The sequence below is a fragment of the Desmodus rotundus genome, chromosome 11 (assembly GCF_022682495.2).
Source record: "Desmodus rotundus isolate HL8 chromosome 11, HLdesRot8A.1, whole genome shotgun sequence".
Taxonomy (NCBI): Eukaryota; Metazoa; Chordata; class Mammalia; order Chiroptera; family Phyllostomidae; genus Desmodus; species Desmodus rotundus.
Genome location: NC_071397.1, coordinates 25,242,190 through 25,267,304, shown reverse-complemented (window position 1 = coordinate 25,267,304; position 25,115 = coordinate 25,242,190). Strand labels below are relative to the sequence as shown.

The 25,115-nt window shown below is 33.1% G+C and overlaps 1 protein-coding gene across 1 annotated transcript in view; it reads left to right on the top strand.

Annotated features, from left to right (window-relative positions):
* Positions 1 to 25,115, top strand: part of EYS (eyes shut homolog) — a 1,562,674-nt gene that overhangs the window by 693,527 nt on the left and 844,032 nt on the right. Inside the window, 1 exon segment of the mRNA XM_071219700.1 lies at positions 8,283 to 8,482. Coding sequence (XP_071075801.1) covers positions 8,283 to 8,482 — 200 coding nt within the window.

Sequence of the window (25,115 nt, the reverse complement as noted above, 5' to 3'; positions counted from 1 at the left end):
CTCCCCCTTGGATTTGTTCATGTGTCCTTTATAGTAGTTCCTGTAATCCCCTCTACCCACTGTCCCCGCCCCCACCCCCCCACCCCCGCCCTTGCTATTGAAAGGAAAATGTTTTAATTAATAAATTTCCTGGTAGATGAAGCATATATCTTGTTTGCACTGTTGCATTTATTGCCTGTAGTATCCTCTAAAAACTATCTCTTGGTAGTATAAATGTGGCATTCTTCTTCAGAATGAAATATGTAAATAAATATATACTTAAAAATTGTATTTATTCATTTTTAGAGAGAGAGGAGGAGAAAGAGAGAGACATCAAATTGTTGTTCCATTTATTTATGCATTTACTGGTTGATTCTTTTATGTGCACTGGTCCAGGATCAAACAGCAACCTTAGCATATAGGGACGACATTCCAACCAGCTGAGCTACCTGGCCAGGGCTAAATAAATATATTTTTTGTAGATGAATTTGTATATCTTTATCCTCATATCCAATGCTGTGAGAACAATTGTTAAAATTGCCTAGATTTTTTTCTAATTTTCTTTATATATAGGAAAATGAACTGATTATCCTCCTTATTTAGTGACTTTTTGTTTCCTTTGGTATATCTTAGGAACATTCCATTATAATTTATACAGTCCTGACAGAGTCCTTTTAATAGCTAAAAAGAATTCCAAATAAAAGGATTTCAAAAAAACTACACTTATTTAATGAGACTATGAGTATGCCAACTTTCCTAGATCTTATGAAATTAGTAAACATTTTTATGTGTTGACTAATTTGATGAGGAAAATATAGCATGTGATTATTTTAATTTATGGTTTCCTAGGTTACTATAAAGATTTCGCACTTTTCCATATGATTATTTTCCGTTTGTATATCTTCTTTATGCCTTGTCTATGTATATTCTTTAATTAATAGTAGTTTTCTTTGGGCTTGCTTGCCTTTTTTCTTGGTTTGCACATATTATTGAAAATTATGAATAAAATCTACTAAATTCTTCAAAATTGCAAATCTTTTCTAATACTTGTCTACTCTTACTTTATAAAACTAGTAAACTGTAAAATATTTAGGTTTTTTAAAACTTTTTAAATGATTCTGTGTTTTTATCCCTCCTTAGAAAGTGCTTTCATATAGCATTATTTAAATAATTTTCTTACATTCTCATCTACCACAATTTCAGGCTTGATGATGCTTTTAATACCTTAACTCATAGTGAATATTTGTTATAATGAAAGAAGACAGGAATTTGATTATTTTTCAAAAGTATAATTAATTTTCCCAAGAATTATTATCAAAATTTCATCTAAAAATATGTTATTTCTTTACTGATTTGCAATGTCTCAGGTTTTATGCTCTTATATGTTCCTATACCTAGTATTAGAAATATCTATTCTGTTTCCCTGCTTTTTAAAAGCTCATTTTTCCATCTATATGAATTATTGTAGTTCAATAGAGTTTTTAAGAATCTTTATTTACTAATATTTTAAGTGCACTCTAAATGTAATTTTACTTGTTCTGCAAATATATTCAATATTCAACATCTATGAGAAACCAAGATATAAGAATTTTTGACATACTTCCACACAATCAGTTTTATTTGGAGATACAGTCATGTATCTTACTTAGCTGACCTATTTATTGTAGCTCTATGTTGCAATGCACAGATAGCAGCCTCCGAAGGGCATTGTTGTATTAATGTCCAAGTCTGTCTTTCCAGGCTAAAGATAAAAGAGCAATGGAGAAACATGGGCAGTGCTGGTTGAAAAGAACACTCAGGTCATTAAAGAGCAGGATGCTATATATGAAGCTTCTTAGAGAGTAAATGAACAAATTTGTGTTAGGTCTGCAGGGAGAAAAATGCAAGCAAACTTTTTTTTCTGTCAATCTAAAAATTTGAGGTGAGCTTTAAAAATTAGAATCAACACTGAAGAAAAACAAACTCCTGATTGGGTATGGAATGGGTACTGTGTTTTTGGACCATGTAATTAACTCAACTCTGGGAACAGACACAGAAAGGGAGCAATAAAAGGAAAGAGAGGAGAGTGATATAGATGGCAAACATTCCCCTCCATTGTGTGGGGACTGAGGATAACTGCTGCAAGGGAGCAGGGTTGCGTGTTTGCTGTAGCAATTTATAAATATGTGAAAATGCTAACATGAAGAAAGAAAACATGGTTACAGAATAAAAGAAGGAATCGAAACATCCTAGAATGAAGAAAATCTAAGAATTTATCACCAGCATGTCTAATATAAAAAAAGGACTAAAAGAAGTTCTAGAAACAGAAAAGAAGTGAAAAGAAAGTAATGTGTGTGCGTGCATTTGTATTTCATCAAATGCCAGCTGCCGTTTATAAAGGGCTTTTTATGTAATAAGATTATTTACGTTTTGCCTATCATATACATTATATTATATATGCTTTTCTATTTGTGTTAATGTTAATCAATATATAGTAGATTCTGACATTCAAAAGTGTTGGGGTGGGATCCAGGATGGAAGGTGGGGGTTGGATGGGGCAAGGGAGTGTGCGGGGGAGAAGTGGAGAAAACTGTGCTTAAACAGCAATAAAAAATTAAAAAATAAATAAAAAATAAAAATAAAACTTATAAATAGAAGAGTAAATTAAACCCAAAGAAAGTTAAAGGAAGAAAATCATTAAAATAAGAGCAGACATTAAAGATGTAAAAAACAAATAGAGAATTAAGACTATAACAATGCAAAAGTATGTTCTTTGAAATTTACTACTCCCTCCCAATATTTATCTACAAAATAAATAAAATGAGAAAAGGTACAAATAGTCAATGTCACAAGAAAGAGACATTGTTATAGCTCTGATACCAATACAAATATAATGTGAGGAAATGATTAAATATTTTATGCCAATACTTTTGAAAGTCCAGATTAAAAAATTTTTCTAGGAAAAAATAAAGTTTAACAAAATGGACATGATAATACATAGATAGCTATATTATATTAAATATGTTAAATCTACATTTAATAATTTCTACAAAGAAAACTGTTGGGAACCGCTCTGCCTGGTTTCAGAGGCTGTAACCCCTCATGGTTAAGGCTGAGTCAGAGTTGGGACCATAAGCCACTAAGGAGACAAAGCTTGTCTCCCTGGCAGGTGTGCCACCTCTGCCCACTTTACCCTGCTTGGCCCTGAGCTTGGCCAGTTAGCCAATGACGGGTAAGAATCCTCAAGGGAAGATCAACCTAAGACAGGCTCTGGTGACAGAAGAGGCCCGCAGGGAAGGACTCAGGGGGCTGTGGCAAAAGGGGGTGATGGACCCTCGCCCCTCGGCTTTGAAATAGCCTGAGTGCTCATTCTGTCTGCAAGAAGTCTCCTAATCTCTTGGCTGCCTTACTTCCCTTGCCTGACTTAAGCCTGAAGCAATAACAGAGGGCAGTGCAGTCCTGTGCTGGGAGGGGTGGATTCCCTGGGGAATCAGGCCTAAGAAAAATACATACATTCCTGTGAAACCTACTTAATTTGTACCCTCAGTTTAAGAGATAAGGGTCCAGACCTGAGATGAGTCTGGCGCCTAAAGTTTTATGGCCCTCTAACTAATTGGCTGTAACTCAGAATAAGCCCTCAGAGTTCTCTGTAAATCATGTACTGTTTAACCCTTACTGCCTGACAATGATTGATGAGCTTTATCTGCATTCCTATGCGAATGAACCTAATAAAAGCCCAGGAAGAGAAAAGCTCAAGGCCCTTCTCCCCTTGAGAGAAACGGCCACCTCTCCTCCCCAAGCAGATCCTGTCTTGGTAGTCTTTTTCTTCATCCGTGGCAGACGGGAGGGCTGCGTTAAAGCCCCCCCCCGACATCTGGCGCCCGGAACAGGGATCTGAGGATTTTCGGGACCTGCACGGACCAGAGGCTTCGAGCCACCATCGCTACGGATGGCCTTCATCCGTGGTGGACCGGGGGGCTGCGTTAAAGCCCCCCGACATCTGGCGCCTGGACAGGGACCTGCACGGACCAGAGGCTTCGAGCCACCATCGCCACGGCTTCATCCATGGCGGACCGGGGGACTGCATTAAAGCCCCCCGACACAAAAGGTTAATGTATCAAAATTTATTGAGATTTCCTCTAAAGGTTCTGTCACTTGTGACAAGTTTGAAAGGGGTTTAGCCAAAGAGTTCTTCTAGTGTTTTTTTCACTGTCTTTTAATTTGTAATAAATTATAGATTCATCAGTATGGTTTTTGGGAGGTAAGGTTTGAGTTGGAATTCCCCAGCAAATGACCAGCTGTTTCCCACAAGTCATTGTACCTACCTTCTGTGGCTGCAAACACATCTCTAAAATAAAGGAGGTCTCGTAAATGGGGACTTTATCACACATATAGAGTACCTTGATTTTTTAAATTTAATCTGTCATTGTAGATTATCCTACATTAACACATATAGTTTTACTTTAGTCTTATTAATATTACATGGCATGGGGTGCTATATTTATTTAATCAGTATCCTATTGATGGCAATTTAAGATATTTAAGTGTATTGCTCTTAAAAATTATTTATGTACTCTAGGTGCAGAAAATTGAGTTGATCACCCCCTGTTTCATTTAGGAAATAATCACTAACACTCTCTTGCTCATCTGTGTGTGTTTGCGTACGTTGTGTCTGTGTTTCCTTTCGGCTTCACAGCCTATTCCATTCCCACCATGTTTGTGTCTTTATTCGGAAGCTTTTCTTACATACTTTTCCTATACATTTTCTCTATTTCTTAATTTGCTCTGGTCCATAAATCTTGAATCTCTAAGTTACGAGCAGATTTATTTTACTGTTCAATTGAGAGTAAGCTCAAACCTGAGTGAGAAGAGCAAAACAGGTGGGGTGGAGCCTTCTTCTGAGCACTAACGCCAGCCCACGTCCCTTACAGAGCTACAGACTCCTTAGCACAGTGTTCTCCGCCTTCTGGGTTGCACATTTGATGCCTCCTTTTGCCAAGTTAGATGTTGAATATACACTTTAGAGTTCTTCTGAAATATTCTTTTATCTGAGGAAATAGGAGTGTGTACTTTTTAGTGTGTTTGGAGCTCTCTATTACCTTTTAAAAATCTTCACGTTTGTTTCATGAATTTGGCATTGGGTCTAGTTTCAGTCCCGATGTATTTTCTTTACTGTTCATCTGTGCATTTCAGACTGTTTCTGAGACAATGTTTTTGTTTTCTTGTATTTCAGTGGCTTTCTTTCCCAGGGGTAATGCCAGACACATTTTAATAAAAAAGTAAAAATTGATATTTACTGCAAATATTCTCATTTTGATATTTTAGAATCTTGTTTGATTTTTTTAATAACAAAGTTTCTTCCTTTACATCAAAACACCATAAATCAGATTAAATCGGTTGTCAAACAAAAGTTTTTCTCTATTAACTACTTCATCCCTATATTTAACCATGTATGATTTGAAAACGAACAAGTTAGAAAATGAAAATTATAAGTAAACATTTGGGACATTAAGCCTTTATCATATACATTATAATTTGTACAGTTCTGTAGCCGAGAAAATATTCTGAAAGAGAAAGTAATGCTTGTTGGTATGAGAGCCATAAGTTGGAATTCAGGGCATTTAGTTTCCGGGCATGTGATTTTATTCTGCTGTCACTTTGTTTTATGACTTTGGTAAGTCATTCTAATGCCCCTGGGCTCGTCCTCATCCTTGTGAGTAAATGGAAATTATTGGGCTACCTTCTTGCTACTCAGTGTTTGGTCCATGCACTAGAAACATGAGGGGATTTGTTGGAAATAGAAAAATTCAGGCCCTACACCAATCCTATTACTGAATTTGAATCTGTAATTTAACAAGCTTAAGTATTAATATACAACTTAAATTTTATAAAGAGTAGACTATAGTGATAGTTTTTATTCAGAACGAGACAAAATTTGAAAAATTCTGTGATGCTTAATAAGTTGTTGCAGTAAGGCGGGCTTTAATGGACACCTGCCCTATTTCCCTCTTCAAATAAAACAGTTGTATGATTATCTGTTTAATATATTCTGTTTTTCCAAGATCGTATGGAAGAAAGTACTCTACTACTTTATGATTCTAGGAGGGAAATGTTTTATGGTAAAGATGAAATCAGAGAATAAATTTCTACTATGCTGGGAGGTTCAGAGATCCCAGGACAAACTTTTGGAATTAAACTATATACCTCCAATAGAACCCAACTGTCAGAGGGATAACTGGCGCATTTACTAGCCACTCGGGCGGTCTGCTCTGCCGAAGCAGTCCACGATGGACGTGCCACTGCTCTTTCATTCCCACTCTGGTGCCTTTCCTGGGGTGCTGTTTTAAATTCGAGTTGGGTAAATTGTCTAGCTTAATTGTCTACATTGCCATGGTCTGCGACATTACACCTAGCCTCCTTCTTTTTCTCTAAACACATTTCTTTCCTTCTCTGAAATTAAATTAGTGAGTTCCCCTTGGGAAGCACTTTATTATATTAAATAAGGTATAGTAAAGTAATATAAATGATCATGAACAGAAGGAAAGGCATTCTCCTTAATTTTTGAACTAGAAAACATCAAGAACTTTGACACTTTGATTTGTTTAAAGAAATTGTTTTTGTATTTCCCATTAAGCCTTCTAATTAATTTAGTAAAAGTCTTGTAAACCCTAGAGACAGAAATTTTGGCACTCTAAAAACTATTTCTTTTTTTCCTATGGGAGATATAATTCAATTCATTTATGTAATGCTTTCTAATAAATCATTCTATATACACCCAGCCATAGGGATAAGAGAGAAACATGTTTCCAGGCCATTCCCTGTGGAATTTTGATGTTTACATTCCATAAAAATAACTGCAGTACCTGCCAAAGTCTACTCGATGCCCCTGGTTATCCTTAAGGAGTTCACATTTTCAGCAAAAGTAGAGAATATATCAAAATGGTATTAATTTATAAAAACATACATTTAACTCTATCACTTGGATTAGTATAAAAGATCACTGTCTTGGTTCCAAGCATGACTTGAGCTTTATACTCAAGGGTACAATCCATTAAAAATGACAATAATTAAAGTCTCTGGTCAGTTTGACAAACCTTTAATTTTTCATTTGATGTATGATATGAATGCAAAAATAAATAAATGAAAGATATATCAAAATAAAAATTTTCTGTGCAGCTAAGGAAATCATCAACAAAATGTAAAGGCAACCTCTGGAATGAGAGAAAAGGTTTGCATACCACCTATCTAATAAGGGGTTAATATTGAAAATATATGAGAAATCCAGGAAACGCAATGGCAAAAACCAAATAACCCAGTTAAAAATGGACAAAGGATTTGAATAGACATTTCTCCAAAGAAGCCACACAATTGGCAATAGGTATATGAAAAGGTGTTTAACATCATTAATCATCAGGGAAAGGCAAATCAAAACCACAATGATATATTACCTCACAGCTATTAAGATGTCTATTATCAATAATGCAAGAAATAAAATGTTAGCAAGGATGTGGAGAAAAGGGAACACATGTATATTATTGGTGGGAATGTAAACTGGTACAGCCACTATTCAAACCAGTGCAGACGTTCCTGTCTTCAAGAAATTAAAAACATAACTAGCATATGATCCAGATATCACACTTCTGGGTATGTATCCAAAGAAAATGAAGCTATTATCTCAAAGAGATATCTGTAGTCCTGTGTTCATTGCAACAATGTTCACAAAAGCCGAGGTATAGAAACAACACCAGACTCTATTGACGGATGGTTGGGTAAAGAAAATGTGTTATCTATATATACAGTAAAATATTATTCACTCTTAAAAAAAAGAAGGAAATGCTGCCATTCGTGACAACACTGATAAACCCTGAGGACGTTATGCTAAGTGAAACAAGACAGAGAGAAAGACAAATCCTGCATAGTATCACTCATATATGGAATATTAAAGGAAAAAAAGTTAAATTTGTAGAAGCAGAGGTGGAATGATGGTTGCCAGGTGAAAAGTGTGGGAAAAAACAGGAAGAAGCTGGCAAATGCCACAAACTTTCAGTTATTATATGATTATTACTTTTATGAATGGCACATAAATAAAGTTTCATAAAGACTTTTTTCCTCAAAATACAATAATAAAACACTTGACAGAGTATTTCTGGTGATAAAGGTAAATATAATTTATTACTAGAAACATACTTTACTTACTAGAGGAAGGGAATATCAGATAAGCTTACATATTGGTTTCTTTAAAATGCTTTAATATAATAAAATTTCAATAAAATTATTAGACTTACCACTACTAATCAAATTTGATTCTCTATTTCTGAACTTAGGGCTGCACATCAATCCCTTGGATGCAAGAAGGCTCCTGTCAGAAGTCAGACCACAGCTTTACTTGCATTTGCCCAAGTGGAGGTTCTGGTGCCCGTCGTGAGATAAATACTGATGGTCGCGCTGGGCTTGAACTGAATCTGGACCTCGGTTCTGAAGGAGGGATTTGTGTTCATGAATCTGGACACACTTTCTACTGCAGGTCAGTGTTTCTTTATCTACAATTCACTAGATATGTATCTAGGAAAGCTTATAAGCATCCTTCTAATAATGCACTCTGAAGATACTAAGTTTTTAAGTAAGTTTTCATCATGTAATCATAAATTTGAAATCAATAATTCTAAGAAAGCATTGCTCATATTTTTCCAAGTGCCATGTATTTATATTGATCCCCTGCTGGTCTTCTGAATGTAATCATCATTTATTTTTATAATTGTTTCATATCTCTATTCCCTCCCAAAATTGGGTTCTTATTCATTTTCCTCTATATTCACCATATAAATATTTTACAAATTGTTCATATTTATATTATACTTTTTAAGCAGATATTCATTTCTCTTACTACTATATTTTTCTAAGAGCTTAAAAACAAATAAAAATTTATTTATGAAGATTCATAAAAACAAATTAACCTGTCACTATATTTTTGAACCAATTATTATTATGGAATCTTTTTAAATTTCTTAGATGAATGTTCATTACTTTTGTCTTTATAATTATATGATATATATAATTGGCTAGTTATTTGAGAAACTTTAGCCATTATCAGTTCAATTTGCAAAACATTAATTGAACTTGCATATTAAATAGAAAAAAAAGCACTTCTTTTCTCTATTTCAGTCTCATTTGTAAGAGGCTATCATTAGGTTAAAAATCTGTAAGCAATTGTGTTTCTGTCAAGATATCTTAACTCAGTAATAAATTAACCAGGTATACTTTCATATATAATTATTTACTAGAAAATAATATCTATTATTCCTATCACATATTTTATCATTTGTCTTTAAGTCATTAATGTATTCTGTCATAATTAATACCGCCATGACCTTCTTTTCATTGTTCATCTATGTTGTGTTTTTGTCCTTTTATTTATTTTAGTCTGTATTGTATTATTTTCCTTGAGGTATACATCTGTCTAGTAAAGCACATACACATGGGTGCTAATTTCATATACACACAAGATTATCTTTTTATTTAGCACATGCAGACTGTTTGGTTATCATTATGAACAGTTATCATTATTTATTACATATTGCCTAATGTCCCATTTCCTTTTTTACTTTTATTTATCATTTTATTTATTTTTTATTTTATTGAGTTTATTGGGGTGACACCGGTTAACAAAATTATGCAGGTTTCAGATGCCCAACTCCACAACACATCATCTGTACACTGTATTGTGTGTTTACCACCCTAAGTCAAGTCGTCTTCTATCACCATTTATGCCCCTTTATCCTTCTCTACCTACCCCTGCTCCACCCTCTCCCTAAACATCACCACACTATTGTCCACGTCCATGAGTGTTTTCCCATTTCATTTGAAGTATTATGTATGTGTATGTAGTTGTATATGATTGTGTGTGAGATCTCTCTTATATTTTGAGCATGGATTTTGCTTATTTTACTCTGGTGGTCTAATAAAGTATAAAAGTAAACATGTTTCTAATATCAGTATTACTTGTGTAACGTAAACTTATGAAAGCAATTACTTGAGCACTGCAAGGACCCCTCCAGTTAATCAGTGCCTGGATTAGGTAAGCAGCAGTAAATTGAACACTTACTCACAGTAGATACAATATTATAAATCAAGACTTTATTCATGGAAACTCATTAAATTCAATAAAAATAGAAATAACTGAACCTAAAACTGAAATGTATGTTTTTTCACCCAAGGTAGCATTTGTTAAATTAAGCACTATAAAAGCTACTCTATAGAAAGTTCTTTCAGAGGATGTTATCCATGCCATAGTTAGGCTGACCTTTCTTAAAGCATGAAATCAGTGGAATTCAGACTGAAGAGACCTGCTTCTTTTCCTGGAATATCTCCCAGGGACAAGCACAGGCATCCATTACTGCCACAGGGTTGTTCAAATTGTATTTAAATAAGAATCAACTGTCTTCGAAATTTCCACTGCTGATTCAACGCTCCTCGAAGTCCCTGAAAGTCTCTGAATGGTAAACGGCTGGGAGTTCAGCTTCTAGGGGACTGACTAGCAGAGTGGCTGTGAGGAGCCATCAGAAGTGGTACCAAGTCAGCACAGTCCTCAGTTTATTTATTACAAAAGACTCGTTGTGGCAAGGAGAGGTTTGCAAGTAAAATTATCAGATTTTTGTGGGGGTCAAGGATTAATCTGCAATATATTTACTTAAACCTTATTCAAATAATTGTTTATTGAAAAAATTATATCAAAGTTTTTGTTTTGATCCCTATTTTGCATTAAAATATAATAAAAAATCTTCCTATTCACAATGTATATCAACCTAAACTTAAAAAGCCAAAATGAGAGGCAACAAGTATTTATTTGGGATCAAAGAATTGTAATTTGGGGAGAAACCCAAATAATATTCCAATTACAGGGTGAATATTCTGTTTGTTTTCTTATTTGTTTGTTTGTTTTGGTTTGGAGAAAAAGGAAAGGATTAATCACATGGAAAAAATCCTTTTGTTGCTGACAAACTAAGCTACTCTTGCCTATACATGATGGTAACTGATTCTGTCTTCATATACAAGGTCCATAATTATCAGTCCACATCCTCAGGGTGTCGCTTTTCTTCTGAATTTCCACACACAACTGTTTATAGAACAAGTGTGATTTATCTCGGTCCAAAGATCTGGACCAGTTCAAAGATTCGGCCCAGTCCAAAAGTACAAGGAACATGAGAAGCAATATAGTTTTTCTACAGGGGATGTTCCCACTCCATTAAAATGGCTCCATTCATGTCATTTTTCACTTGTGGTGAAATATTTTGTTACTGTCTTTTTTTGCTTTTTCTCCTTCTAAATTTATACAAATCAAACTTAAAGTTAATGTCTCCATTCTCAATGCTGGAATTTTTGTAAATCAGCCTTCTAAATTTTGTTTGATATTAATTGGGAAAATAGTTATCAAATCTATAAATTTCTATCATAAGAGTATTTATCCTGAAGTCTTATTGTTGATGAAAACTTCCTTATTAAATGATTTCAACCTTCTATGATCTGTAAACATTCTATACTATTGTTTTCTCATAATTTTAGTATGAATTTTCTTCCAACTGAAATATCATGTGGCATCACATTAAAAAAAAGAAAAAAGAAACAAAAAATAGTATCCTACCCTTTCAAATGGTGTGGAAAATTTGAAACTGCCAGCCTAAAGTATTTGGTCATGTCCTTGGCTTCACATTTGATTTAGAACTTGGTGAAGTACAAACTTCTTAGATCTTGTCATTGACTGAGGATTATGCAGTTGATATGATTCTGCTTTCCTCTCTATTATTGCAGAAAATAAACCAGAGAATGGCCTGTTTTATGAACATTTTGTTTCATGAATGCAGTTCATTCACTTTCTCATTGGAAACTTACAAAACTTTCAATTTTTTAATTAAAAATATAAAATAATTATACCAATGACTGCTAAGTAGAGAATATACAACTATTTTTCTTCTGTTTTATCTTTGAACTGTAAGCATCTAACTAGACTATGTGATGCTATTTCTCTTTTTTATTTGTTTACAGTTGAAAAGTTTCCTTTTATTATTCTATTGTTCTTTTGTGTGTTAACTCCGCATCCTACTTCAGGTACTAATATCATTTATGTTTTGTAAATCACAAATCTAAAGTTGTCTTTTGTGCACGTACCACTTTATACCATTTTTATTTCTTTTAAAGCATTTCTTCTCTATTATTTATTTTCACTCAAATTTTGGTCTGTTTTATAAAAAATATTTTATGCAAATATTATATATTCCATTTTATTTTCAATGCAGATGCACTTTTAAATAAGTATTTTTTCATTGCAAATGTAATGCCAAGTTAAGAAACCATATTATTATATTTTGTTTGCAAAGTAATTTATTTCAGGTGTTTAATTTTTCTCAAAGTTCTTATACCATGGCTTGTCTTCTTTCTGTTACAGAATTTTTTTAGTTGACTCGGAGTCTCAGTTACTAACATTGTTACGTCAGCTTTTTGATCTTTATTGCTGTTACCCAGAGATCTCATAAGATCACTTTATATTTCAACTGCATTGGCCATATACTCTTTTTTTATCAAATTATTTCTGCATGTACAAGACAGTTTTTAATGATAGGCCTGCCTGTTTACAAGACTGGAATAGAAGCATGCATTAATGCAAAGGCACACACGAGAAAGACTATTTTTACTCTGTGTGTTGGGGTCGCTTAGGTCCAAGGCGACATTGCTGAGCACATATGGACTCATTCAAATATCTCTACTTTACAATTCATACTTTGAACATTGGGCTTATCTAGGTATGAGGCATGTCAAATGAATAGTTTGTTCATTGCTGATTTTTCTCATAGAGACATTTGATTGTTTTAGATTATTTTATAACTACAACAATAAAACCTGAAGAGTAGCTAGTTTACGTTTTTCATCTTCCTGAAGTTGTAGCAAAATTTTGAAAGGAATAAGTGGAATCTAAACAGAAAAAAAATGCAAAAAGAAAATGTAAAAAAAGGATGTATTTTATTCTGACTTTAAATATGATCCTTGAATGTGATTAAATTAATAAACCAATATATATAGCTAGTTTCCTTATTACTGTGGACAAGTACATAGGTGATATTGCTTTGAATACTGATATAGATTAAATAAGTTATCCATTTCAAGCAAAAAAAGTTAGGATTACTTTCAGATAAACAGTTACTAGACTGTTAGGTGCACAGCAACATACAATATTCAAGTAATTCTATAACCACAATTTACTTTTTAAATTACTGTTTACCCCCAGTATATATTTTGTATTGGTTTCAGTACACAACATAGTGATTAGACAATCATATACTAGACAAAGCCTCCCCAATATTTCCAGTGCAATATTATTGACTATATTTCTTAAGCTGTATTTTACATCCCTGTGACTATTTTGTAATTACCAACTTGTACTTCTTAATTTCTTGACCTCTTTTACCCAGTTCCCCAATACTTCTCTCTTCTAGCAATACCAGTCTGCTGTCTATGTTTATGAGTCTGTTTCTCTTGTATTAGTTTATTTTTTTCTTTAGATTCCACACATTAGTGAAGTCATATTGTGTTTGGCTTTTTCTGACTGGTATAGTTCACTGAGCATCATATCCTCTAAGTCCATCTGTACTGTCACAAATGATAAGATTTCCTTCCTTTATGGCTGAGTAATATTCCATTGTATGTAGGCACCACCACTTTTTTATCCACTCATCTATTGATGAGGACTTGGGTTGCTTCTGCACCTTGAGTATTGTAAATAATGCTGCAATGAACACAGGGATGAAAATATTCTTTTGAGTTAGTGTTTTGGGTTTCTTTGGATAAATACCCAGAAGTGGAATTGCTGTGTCAAAACACAGTCCCATTTTTAAATTTTTGAGGAACCTCCAAAAATTGGCTGCTCCAATCTGCATTCTCGTCAACAGTCCTTGGGGATTCTCCTTTTCTCCACATTTTTCTAACATTTATTGTTTGTGGACTTATTGATGACAGCCATTGTGATACATGTGAGGTGATACGATGTGGTTTTAATTTGCATTTCTCTGACAATTAATAACATTGAGCATTTTTTTTCCATATGTCTATTGGCCATCTATGTATCTCCTTTGGAGAAGTGTCTATTCAGGCCCTTTGTCCATTTCAAATCAGACTTTTCTTTGTGGTGAGTAGTTTTTCTTTATGCATTTTGAATATTATTCTCTTATTAGATACATCATTGGTAAACGTTCTCCCATCTCATAGGTTGTGTTTTCTTTGTGCTGGTGGTTTCCTTTGCAGTACAAAACCTTTTTAATTTTATGTAGTCACATGTCATTTTTTCTTTTGTTTCCTTTACCCATGGAGATATATCAGAAAAAAATATTGCTAAAAGAAATCTCAAACATTTTACTGCCTATGTTTTCTCCTAGAAGTTTAATGATTTCAAGTCTTACCTTTCAGTCTTTAATCCATTTTGAGTCTATTTTTGTGTATAGTGTAGGAAGGTGGTCTGGCCTTGCTTTTCTGTTTGGGTTCATTTGGTTTGGTTCATTTCCTTGGTTGGTTGGTTGGTTTTTGTGTGCATCTGTCTAATATCCCCAGCTCTGTTTGTTGAATAGACTGTCTTGACCCAAATGTATGTTCTTGCCTATTTTGCCAAATATGAATTGACCATATAGGTAAGGGTTTATTTCTGAGCTCTCTATTCTATTCCACAGATCCATATTTCTGTTTTTATGCCAGTAACATGCTGTTTTGATTATATTACTCTGTAATATAGTTTGATACTATGACCCTGTAATATAGTTGATACTTCCAACTTTGTTCTTATTTCTCAAGATTGCTGAGACTATTTGGAGTCTTCTGTGGTTCCATATAAATTTTGGGGATGTTTGTTCTGGTTTTGTGAAATATGACTTAGGTATTTTGATAGGAATTGTGTTGAATATATAGGTTCCTTTGGGTAGTGTGGACATTTTAATGATATAACCATAATATCAATCATTGCTGGAGAAGTGAAAGGGCACTTCAAACACATAAACTTATTTTTAGTAACTTATGTGTTAGCATTTAAAACTTTTCACTGAGGTAATTTATATTGCCCAATGAAGAAATATCAAAAGAACAATATGAATGTTTAATGTAAAGAAAAAATCATGTTTGATAGTTGATCAAATGTTTCAGTCTTTGCCATTCATAGACTAAATCTGACTTAAAATTCATAGACTTAAAATTAAGGAAAATATTGTTTTGTTCAGAAGATACAGTAACTTCTGACTGTATTTCTACTCCTAAAATCAAATGTATGTTTTTTATCAACTCATAGAATTTCTGAATTGGAACAATCCCCTCCTGTAATCTGCACATTGCACAGCTGCAGAAGCAAGGGTCTAAGGCGATTTGCACTCTGTCAGCTGTCTGCAAATTCACGACCAGTGTAAAAGCCCATTCTCGAATCCAATGCACTGCTGTTTTATTTTCATTAGAGTGCTTTTCATTTAACACACAAAATACAATGGACATATGTAAATATGGTAAAAAGAGAATAAACATATAGTCAGGTAACATGACTGTTTTCTAGATGCAATTAAGCATCTGTTTTGGAGTTTATATCCTGGTGCAAAGATTAAAGATATTAAAGACTGTGTTCAGCTTAATAATAGCTGCTTTCAGAAGTCTATAAGTATTATCAACCATGTGTAACAGTTTAATAGCATTTTAATATGTGCAAGTTTTATTAAACCATAAAAATATGTTGAAATTACAATAAAAATCCAAATTAGAAATCACACAGCAGAGGTCTACAGAAATAAGTAAAAACATTTTAGATAACTATTGTTCTCTGGTACCATGTAGATCATTAAAGAATATAGTAAATGATTGATAAAACAATGTACTCAGACACAATGATACTTTGTTTTCTTTGTAATATGTGAAATCCTGGTTCCTGGTCCAGGCAATTTTTTCCTTGGTCTCCATCTTTTACTTGGTAGAGTCTCATAGTCTCATTCTATCCCCACAGCTTCTCCAGCCTGCATTTGCAAATGCCCCTTCACTCTGACATTTCCATCCAAATTCAACTCTCCTTGTTCATTGCCTTCATATTCCTGACGTGTTTCATTCTTGCCCTTCTCATTCACCCAGTTTCATTGCACTTTCTTCCATGAACTTAGAAATAATTATTTCATGCTATTAAATGTATTATGTCAAAAGACTGGTAAACCTAAAGTTTGATTTCTCACGTTGGTATCTTTCCTACTTAAAAAATTGAAGAAAATCAGTAAATTGAATCAATTTTTAATTATAAGATCTCAGCAACCATCACATATTGTTAAATGAAACATATGAGAAAATACGCCATACTGCATCCCCTCATATCATACTTGAAGAAAGATTCTATTTCTTTATATTCTTGGATAGAAAAATCAGGAATGAAGGCTAAGAGATTGTAGGTAACTCAGGACAATTACAGGGTAAGGTTATTGATTCTACATTATCCATTTTCAGCAATCATTGATCAAGTTTGCTACAAATTATGGCTCTGTAAATTGGAACTAAATGTCTGTGTTTTAATAACAACAGGTGACTTTCTATTCAGAGATTATATTTTAGAAACAGATTGACCATATATATTCTGAATCAACTACTTCATTTTTACTCTCTACCCTAAAAAATAAAACTTGGACCAAGAATAAAAGAATTATAGGAATAATTCATTTATAAGAAAAATAATTTCCATTATTTTGCTTTATAAAATATGCAAGGGATAGGATAATAAGAAAATAAGAACAGCTCCCTTTCCTTACTAAGTCTACTATATAAACATTGTATTTGCTAGTTTAGCACATTGATTCAAAACATGAAGAGACTCAATTTAAAGTAAATCCCCAATGAGATATCACCTCATACTGGTCAGAATGGCCATCATTAATAAATCAACAAAAAACAAGTGCTGGAAAGAATGTGGAGAAAAGGGAACCCTAGTGCACTATTGGTGGGAAGGCTGACTGGTGCAGCCACAGTGGAAAACAGTATGGAATTTCCTCAAAAAACTAAAAATGGAAATGCCTTTTGCCCCAGTGATTCTATAGCTGGGAATATACCCTAAGAATCCCAAAACACCAATCAAAAAACTTATGCACCCCAATGTTCATAGCAGCACTATTTATAATAACCAAGTGCTTGAAACACTCTCGGTGCCTACCAGTAAATGATTGGATCAAAAAATTGGAGTACATTTATACAATGGAATACTATGCAGCAGAAAGAAAGAAAGAACTCCTATCTTTCCCATCAGTGTGGATGGAACTGAAGAGTATTATAGTAAATGAAATAAGCCAGGTGGTGAAAGACAAATACCATATGATCTCACCTACAAAAGGGACACAATGAACAAAAATAAATCAACAAGCAAAACAGAACAAGAGACATGGAAACATAGAACAGACTGACAGTGACCAGAGGGGTCGGGGGAGGAAGATAATGGTGGAAAGGGGAAGGGAGTAGTCAAAGAACAGGTATAAATGACCCACGGACATGGACTACAGTGTGGGGATTGACTGTGGGAGTGAGAGATGGGCTGGACAGGGGAGGAAAAAGGGGGGAAAATGGGACAACTATAGCAGAATAAAAATTTAAAAAATTTAAATAAACCATATATTGATAGTGATAAAAAATAAAATAAAATATGAACCTATTTTGTCATAAAATCTTATTTTAATAATTATGATATAACTTTAATTTAAAATGATATATATTATTTATCAAATTAGTAGGCCTTTTCTATATTCAATTTAATTTAATTCTATATTCTGTTTAATTTAATTAATATAGATATAATTTTAATTTAAACTTATATATGTTATTTATCAAATTGAGTAGGCCTTTTCTATATTCAAATGTAAATTAATTTTCTTATTTATTTTCAACTTAATTTCATAATAATAAGGATGCTTTTGGATGATACTAGGAATCATCACATTCCTTATAATAAATCACTAAATATTTTTCAATGTTCATGTTTTAAAAACAAAAGAATTTCCATTTTCCTCAGGATATTTGTTAAATTACACATTTTACAATTTAATCTACAATTCAAGTTGAACCACTATGTTAACATTTGATTTCATGTTTTCCAAGTACTATTAATAAATTAAATATGTCTATAATATAACTTTACTAAGTAAATATCATAATATGACATAAAGAAGAATTAAAATTTTTATATTTCCAGATTTCATTTTGACTTCAAACATAATGCATTACATTTTCTTCTCTGTCTAGTGCTATTATAATGAATGGTTTTCTCTGTCATTCCATAAGTAAATAAGTAAAAATATATCATCAGTAGTGAGCATTTGTATTGTAGTTTTTCTTTCAAAATACTTGTCAGATATAATCATTACTTTTTAAAAGATAAGCTTAGATTATTATTTTTAAGGTATAAAACTTCTTTATAAATGTATTTTTATTTTTCAGTTATAGTTCACATTCAACATTATATTAGTTTCAGGTGTACAGCATAGTAAGTAGACACTTATATAACTTATGAAGTGATCCCTCTGACCCAAGTGTAGTCCCTACCCTACACCATACATAGTTGGTACAATATTAAATCTGTGCTTTACTTCCTCGTGACTATGTTGTAACTGCCAGTTTGTACTTCTTAATCCCTTCACCTATTTCACCTTATCCCCTACCCTAGGTCCATCAGGAGCCATCAGTTTATTCTCTTTATCTATGAGTTTGTTTCTCTTTTGCTTGTGCACTTATTTTACTTTTTAGATTGTACATATAAGTGAAATCCTATAGTGTTTATCTAAGGAAGAAATCTAAACACTAATATGAAAAGCTTAGATTATTTTAGACACAAAGCAATGTCAAATACATCAAATGTAATGGTAAATCTAAAAAAAAAGTTTATTTCTTAACCAATAATTTTCAACCAGTGTACCATGCGTGGCACATTGGTGTGCCACAAGAATTTTTAAAATGTGAAATACCTGTTGTCAGAGGCAATGACCTTTTTTCCTTAATTATCAAATAAAATATGAAAACAGCTGACACAATAGCTGTCTAGTATGAATGAATCAAAATTATACCTAATTTTTGTCAGATCAGTGAAAAGTACATTTTTGGTGTGCTGCAGAATTATAGTAATTAGTTTATGTGTGCCGTAATGGTGAAAAATGTTACAAATCACTGTCTTAAACAGTAAATTTAAATTAGAGACAAAGAAAGCCTATTTATTCAATATGATAGTTTTAACTATAAAACACACAGTCCAAATTAAGCTTTTACTATATAAGACTTTATTCCTTGGGAATGCAATTAACATGACTTTAATTTTGTATCATTTATAGAATATAAAACAAGACCACTCTCATTTTGTTTACTAAGTTCACATATATTAAACAGCATTACAGACATACTCATAAAATTATACTGAATATTGCTATATTTTTCAAGAAAATACTCAGTTAATTTCAAAATAAGATTAAAATGGCAATAAGCATGAATTTCATTATAAACCAAATTATCTTATATATCATAGAATTACCTAATAAAGTAAAAGTACTAATGTCAAAAATTGGCCAGAATCTAAAGTATTAAATAAAGGAGAAATGTTAAGCTTTGAAGTAAAAAATAAATAAATAAAAAGCTTACTCAGTAAAAAATGTCAAGTCAACTGTCCAATTACGCTTTACAGTATACTTATGCAAATATTTAAATGATAAAGTATATTAAAGTTGGAAATATTTCCTTCTGGCTCTCACATACTTTTGGTTTGTTGCAATGGTTTAAAAAGTTTTTAGAAAGTTCCATTTTTTTCCACAATAAACACCAATGTCAGAATTTGGTCTCTGCCTATTTGATTGAATAGAATTAAATTTTAATGTCACATTCTGCAGTCTAGGTTGATAGTACTTTTTCATCAAAAACCATTGGAGAGTAAGGAAAGAAAAAATTATTCATACTTCTTACTGTCAGTGGAGTTACTATATCTTCACGGGTCAAGGCATCACTACATTTACAGCATATATTCCTTCTTTAGTAATGCTTTTGTAAACCAATTTATGTAGCTGAAAACTCTTCTTGTTTTCCAATTTTAAAAGCAAGACTTTGATCTGTCCTTATCCATAGAAGTTTTACAAGCTTCTCTCAAATATTTTTGAAGATTATTTTATGAGTAATTTAAACAAATATGAGTATAAAAGTATGTGTATGGTAACAGAATTAGAGACAGAGAGACAGAGAGACAGAGCAAATTATTAATACCTCCCAGGTCTTGAGAAATAGAAAGCCATTCACTTTGCTTTTATATGTGCTCATCACGGATATTCAGAATAGCACAGGTATGTTCTGTGTCACATATGATCTACTCATTCTCCATAAATATATTTTAAAATTAACTCATCTGTTTATACATTTATTAGATCTTTATAGTCTGGCATATACTGAAGACATGGAAATAAACTAGATACATATTTAAGTGAATGAGCACAGTTTATTAAGAAATCTGTAAACAAATGTAACTCAGTGCGTAAGGTCAAAACATGACTAATCAAAAGCTTCAGTGAAGGGACAATGCAGAAAATAACCCACGCTATTTTTAGGGACCCTGTAAAGCTTCAAAAGATGTCCTCCTGTGACTTCAGTCTTCAAGTACAATTTAATAACACTGCTGTAGATGGTAAAATAATCAGAAGAAGAAAAAATGAAGCAAGGAAAGGTGGAACAGCATGCAGACTGGCAGATTACAAGAATTTCATTGTCACTTAAATTAAAAACATAATAGAGTTGAGCAGAATTCGGTTGCTTAGATGCTAAGGAGCCAGACCCTCAAGGGTCTTATAAAAATGCTTATTGGACTTAAGATATAATACTGTAAGCAGTGAGAGAATGTCCTTTAAAGGCTTATAAGGTGAAAAGTTAAATGATAAAATTCATATTTTAGAAAATAACCTTTGGGGTCAATTTATCTGGTTAAGGAAATAAAGTGCCAAGTACTGCATGATGGCAAAGACCATGAAAAGGGAGATGGATCGGGTTGAGAGATTTGAGAAGTAAAAATAAAAGATTTCGATACTGAGTGAATGTGAGGGTAGAAGGAAGCGTCAAGGATGACTCTACTTTTTTTAGGCTTTGATGATTCTATGAATTCAAAGGAAAACTACCTTGACCATTTATATTATAATCAATCTAATCCAAGTAGGAACAGATGCTACTATATGTAACTCTATAGCTCAATGAATTGTTGGCCCAAAGCCTTTTAGCTTAAACAACGTAAAAGAGGCAGCCAAAATGACTCTACTAATCAGTTCTGCTGACCCAGGAACATAGTCAGTTTTAGAAATAAAGAGCTTAGAATTCTATAAATAAGACAGCCTCTCTCACATATACTGTCTTCTTTTATATATGTGACTACAATAATCTAATCATTTTTAAGAAATAAAAGTTCATGTAAGAAAACATGGATAGAACTGCTGATCTGGACATAGTTTATTTTCAAACCTGTTCTTTGGTATATCAATTCCTATGTATTGACATTACCTATCGTGTCATTATTTATATTTTAACATCTCTATGGACAAAAGATGAGGACACTTAACGATCCTTAGGCATGTATGAGAACATAACTTCAGAATTCATAAAATTAATGGAGTAATTGATGAGTTAAAGACTTTGTGATACTCCAGGTTAAATACTTACTGCGTATCACTGCAGGAATATGTAAGTATGGCAAGATTTCTCTTTGATTCCTTTTAGAAAATTATATTAAAGAAGGAATCCATCTCACAACTTCAGGATTACTAATATCAATTACATGTTATAAATAAAATTATAAGAGTATAATGAATGAAATAATTATTTTTATTAGACGTATGCAGGGTGGGGCAAAAGTAAGTTTAGAGCTGTGAGAATGTGAAACAGAGTGTATTCTTGTGTTATTATGTATTCATTATTGTTTTATTTTCATTAAGAACAACTGTAAATCTAATTTGGCCCCACTGTGAATATATCATTAGTTTATTCATAATAGTTACCTAATGCATAAATCCCATAGTTTACTTATAATCTCTTTTGAGTATCTAATTGGAGTAAGCAGGTATTATATGAGAATTGAAAAATCTCTCCTTTTTTTAAGTTTGAATATTATCTGGCTTGTTGGCAACATGAATAGACAGTTTGTATGTATGGTTTTAGACATCTCGTAGGTCTATTTCTTTAATAGTACATGGAGGATTTATGGTACATGGAGGATTGGGAAATGCAAGGACTTACATCCATACACTGTACTTGAAACTCATTGAAAATGTCTTTTAGAATTATTTATAGAAAGTAAAAACATTATATATTATATAATTTATATGATTAATATTAATTTTATGAATATAAACCTATGTTTAGAAAAATATGTAGATAAGCTCATCTCCTACAATCGGTCACCCTCGTGAGATGTTAACATATAAGATGGTAAGTAGACCACTTACGTCACTCTTTATTTTAGGGGCACAGTATTGGTATGTTTGGGGATTTTAGGAATACCACCTATAGATGTCACTGGCCATTACATTTTGTCTTTCCTTTTCCAGTTATTTTTTCTCTGAAAATCATCCATTTAATTCCAAACCCAAAAGTTCATGAAATGTCTTTAAATAAACTTTGGTACACCAGATGTCTGTGAATATTAATTTAATAACCTTGAACTAGGAACCATTTATGGAGATTAATTTTTTTTATCATTTCTAGCTGTAACTTAAGTGTTTTGTGCCTTAACAAAATTAATCCTACTACCCTGATCTCTTGAAGATTAAGGCTATTCTTTGAATCATATTAACCTAATATTTTTTCTTGCATCTGAATCTAGTACTTCTTCTTTTGGCCAGTTGTCTGCCTTCCGACCCTGTATAGCACACATCACAATGTTTGGTGTTTGGAAGGAAGAATTGGCTGATAACAACTCTTCTAATTAGGATTTGATAGGCAGGAATTGAACTCCATTAGATTTTTCTTCTTGTTTGAAACCCTACAATGCTTTATAGAAGTAATTGTATTTTTGACTATTAAAGAGAGTATTCACAATAAAAGTGTAAGCAGTTTTGAATTTTCCTTCACCACACCCTAGTGCAAGAAATACTAATTACATAATTTCTCAAAATTAAAATAAATGAACATCAAGCCCCAAATCACAAAAGTGGTATTAGATTGAATTTCATTAATGTGTTTTGTCATCTGTTACATAATCTTGGGGCACACAAAAATATATTGGGCTTAAATGATATCTAGGATGTGTGAGTAAATGTCTCTTTTTCTTCTCTCTCTCTCTCTCTCTCTCTCTCTCTCTCTCTCTCTCTCTCTTTTTACTACAAGTGTCCAAAGTCGACTTTACATCATTAATTTGACAAAAGGCAATTTTGCCCTTTCTAGCTCAGCTCAGCTGGAAAGGACTTGTCCAGAATTGGAAGCTTGGTCAACTCAGAATACAGTCTGGGTGTGTATCAGCCTCCGTAATTCTGTCATTTCTCCAGAGGACTTGGAAGAAGCAGGAGTGGGTCCCTATTATTCTCAGAACCTGAAACTCAAATGTGTATCAGATAACTTGGGGGTCACGTAAAATTTCTTTTTGTTGTTTGACCTGCAAAATCTGTGGATTCTCTCTTTTACTCTTGCTGGCATTGTCTCACACTTTCTCCCCTTAATGGGGTTTTAGAAAGACACCACCAGCCTCTCCTTCCTGGGAATAGCACTTGGAAGAGCAACCACGAAGATGTTTCTTTCCTCTATATTTATTCTATGATCTCTTTCTTCAGTAAACCTAAATGTCTCTTAATGAACGGTCCATTCCAGTAGCCTTATATCTCAATTCTGGCATATTCTGGTGACTGGATGTCAACTGTGAGCAAAGATATTCACTGGATAATTTATTTCTTAAACTCAAGCCATTGAACTTGAGACAATAAATAAAATTAGAAATAGCTATCAAAGTTAATGTGTTTTTGATCAGGTCTAGAACAGGGTCTAGTTATATCTGCTCTAGAAGTTGCATATTTATATCCCTCTATTAAAACAACATTTAGGCAAAATTGCCAAAACACATTTGAACACTATTTTCAGCCCCTAAAGTGGCCCAGTGCTCTCATATTAGGTACTGACCGCTTGAGATTCTTCACATCAGGGAATTCCTAGGTCATATTTACTTCTTGAAATTTTATGAGGCCATATCAAGCCACTTTTTGTAGATTTAATTTGCAAACATTCTTATATAATTTAAACCAAGAAAGGAGTAAAATATAGTTAAAATTAGAAGTAAGTATTTTACACTGGTTAAATATAAGACTTAAGCCATTCACATGGATATTTTCTAGTAAATAACCAATTCTTTCATTCTTTATATACCATTTATTTTCATAACTAGCACTTAGGAGGTGACATTCTCTTTAAGATGACACAATGATACGCAGCAACATCCTCACAGACATGTCCCCTAAAGCAAGGGACATAAAGGAAAGAATAAACAAATGGGACCTCATCAAAATAAAAAGCTTCTGCATGGCTAAAGAAAATACCACCAAATTACAAAGAGAACCAACAGTATGGGAAAACATATTTGCCAATGATATCTCAGGCAAGGGTCTGATCTCCAAAATATATAAAGAACTCACATGACTGTACTCCAGGAAGACAAACAACCCAATTAAAAAATGGGCAAAGGACTTGAACAGACGCTTCTCCAAGGAAGACATACAGAGGGCCCAGAGACATATGAAAAGATGCTCAGCATCACTAGCCATCAAAGAGATGCAAATTAAAACCACAGTGAGGTACCATCTCACACTGGTCAGAGTGGCCAACATAAACAAATCCACAAACAAATGTTGGAGAGGATTCGGAGAAAAGGGAACCCTAGTGCACTGTTGGTGGGGATGCAGACTGGTGTGGCCACTGTGGAAAACAGTATAGAATTTCCTCAGAAAACTAAAAATGGAACTGCCCTTTGACCCAGCAATTCCCCTGCTGGGATTATACCCTAAGAACCCTGAAACACCAATCTAAAAGAGCCTGTGCACCACAATGTTCATAGCAGCACAATTTACAATAGCCAAGTACTGGAAGCAACCGAAGTACCCATCAGCAAACGAGTGGATCCAAAAACTATGGTATAT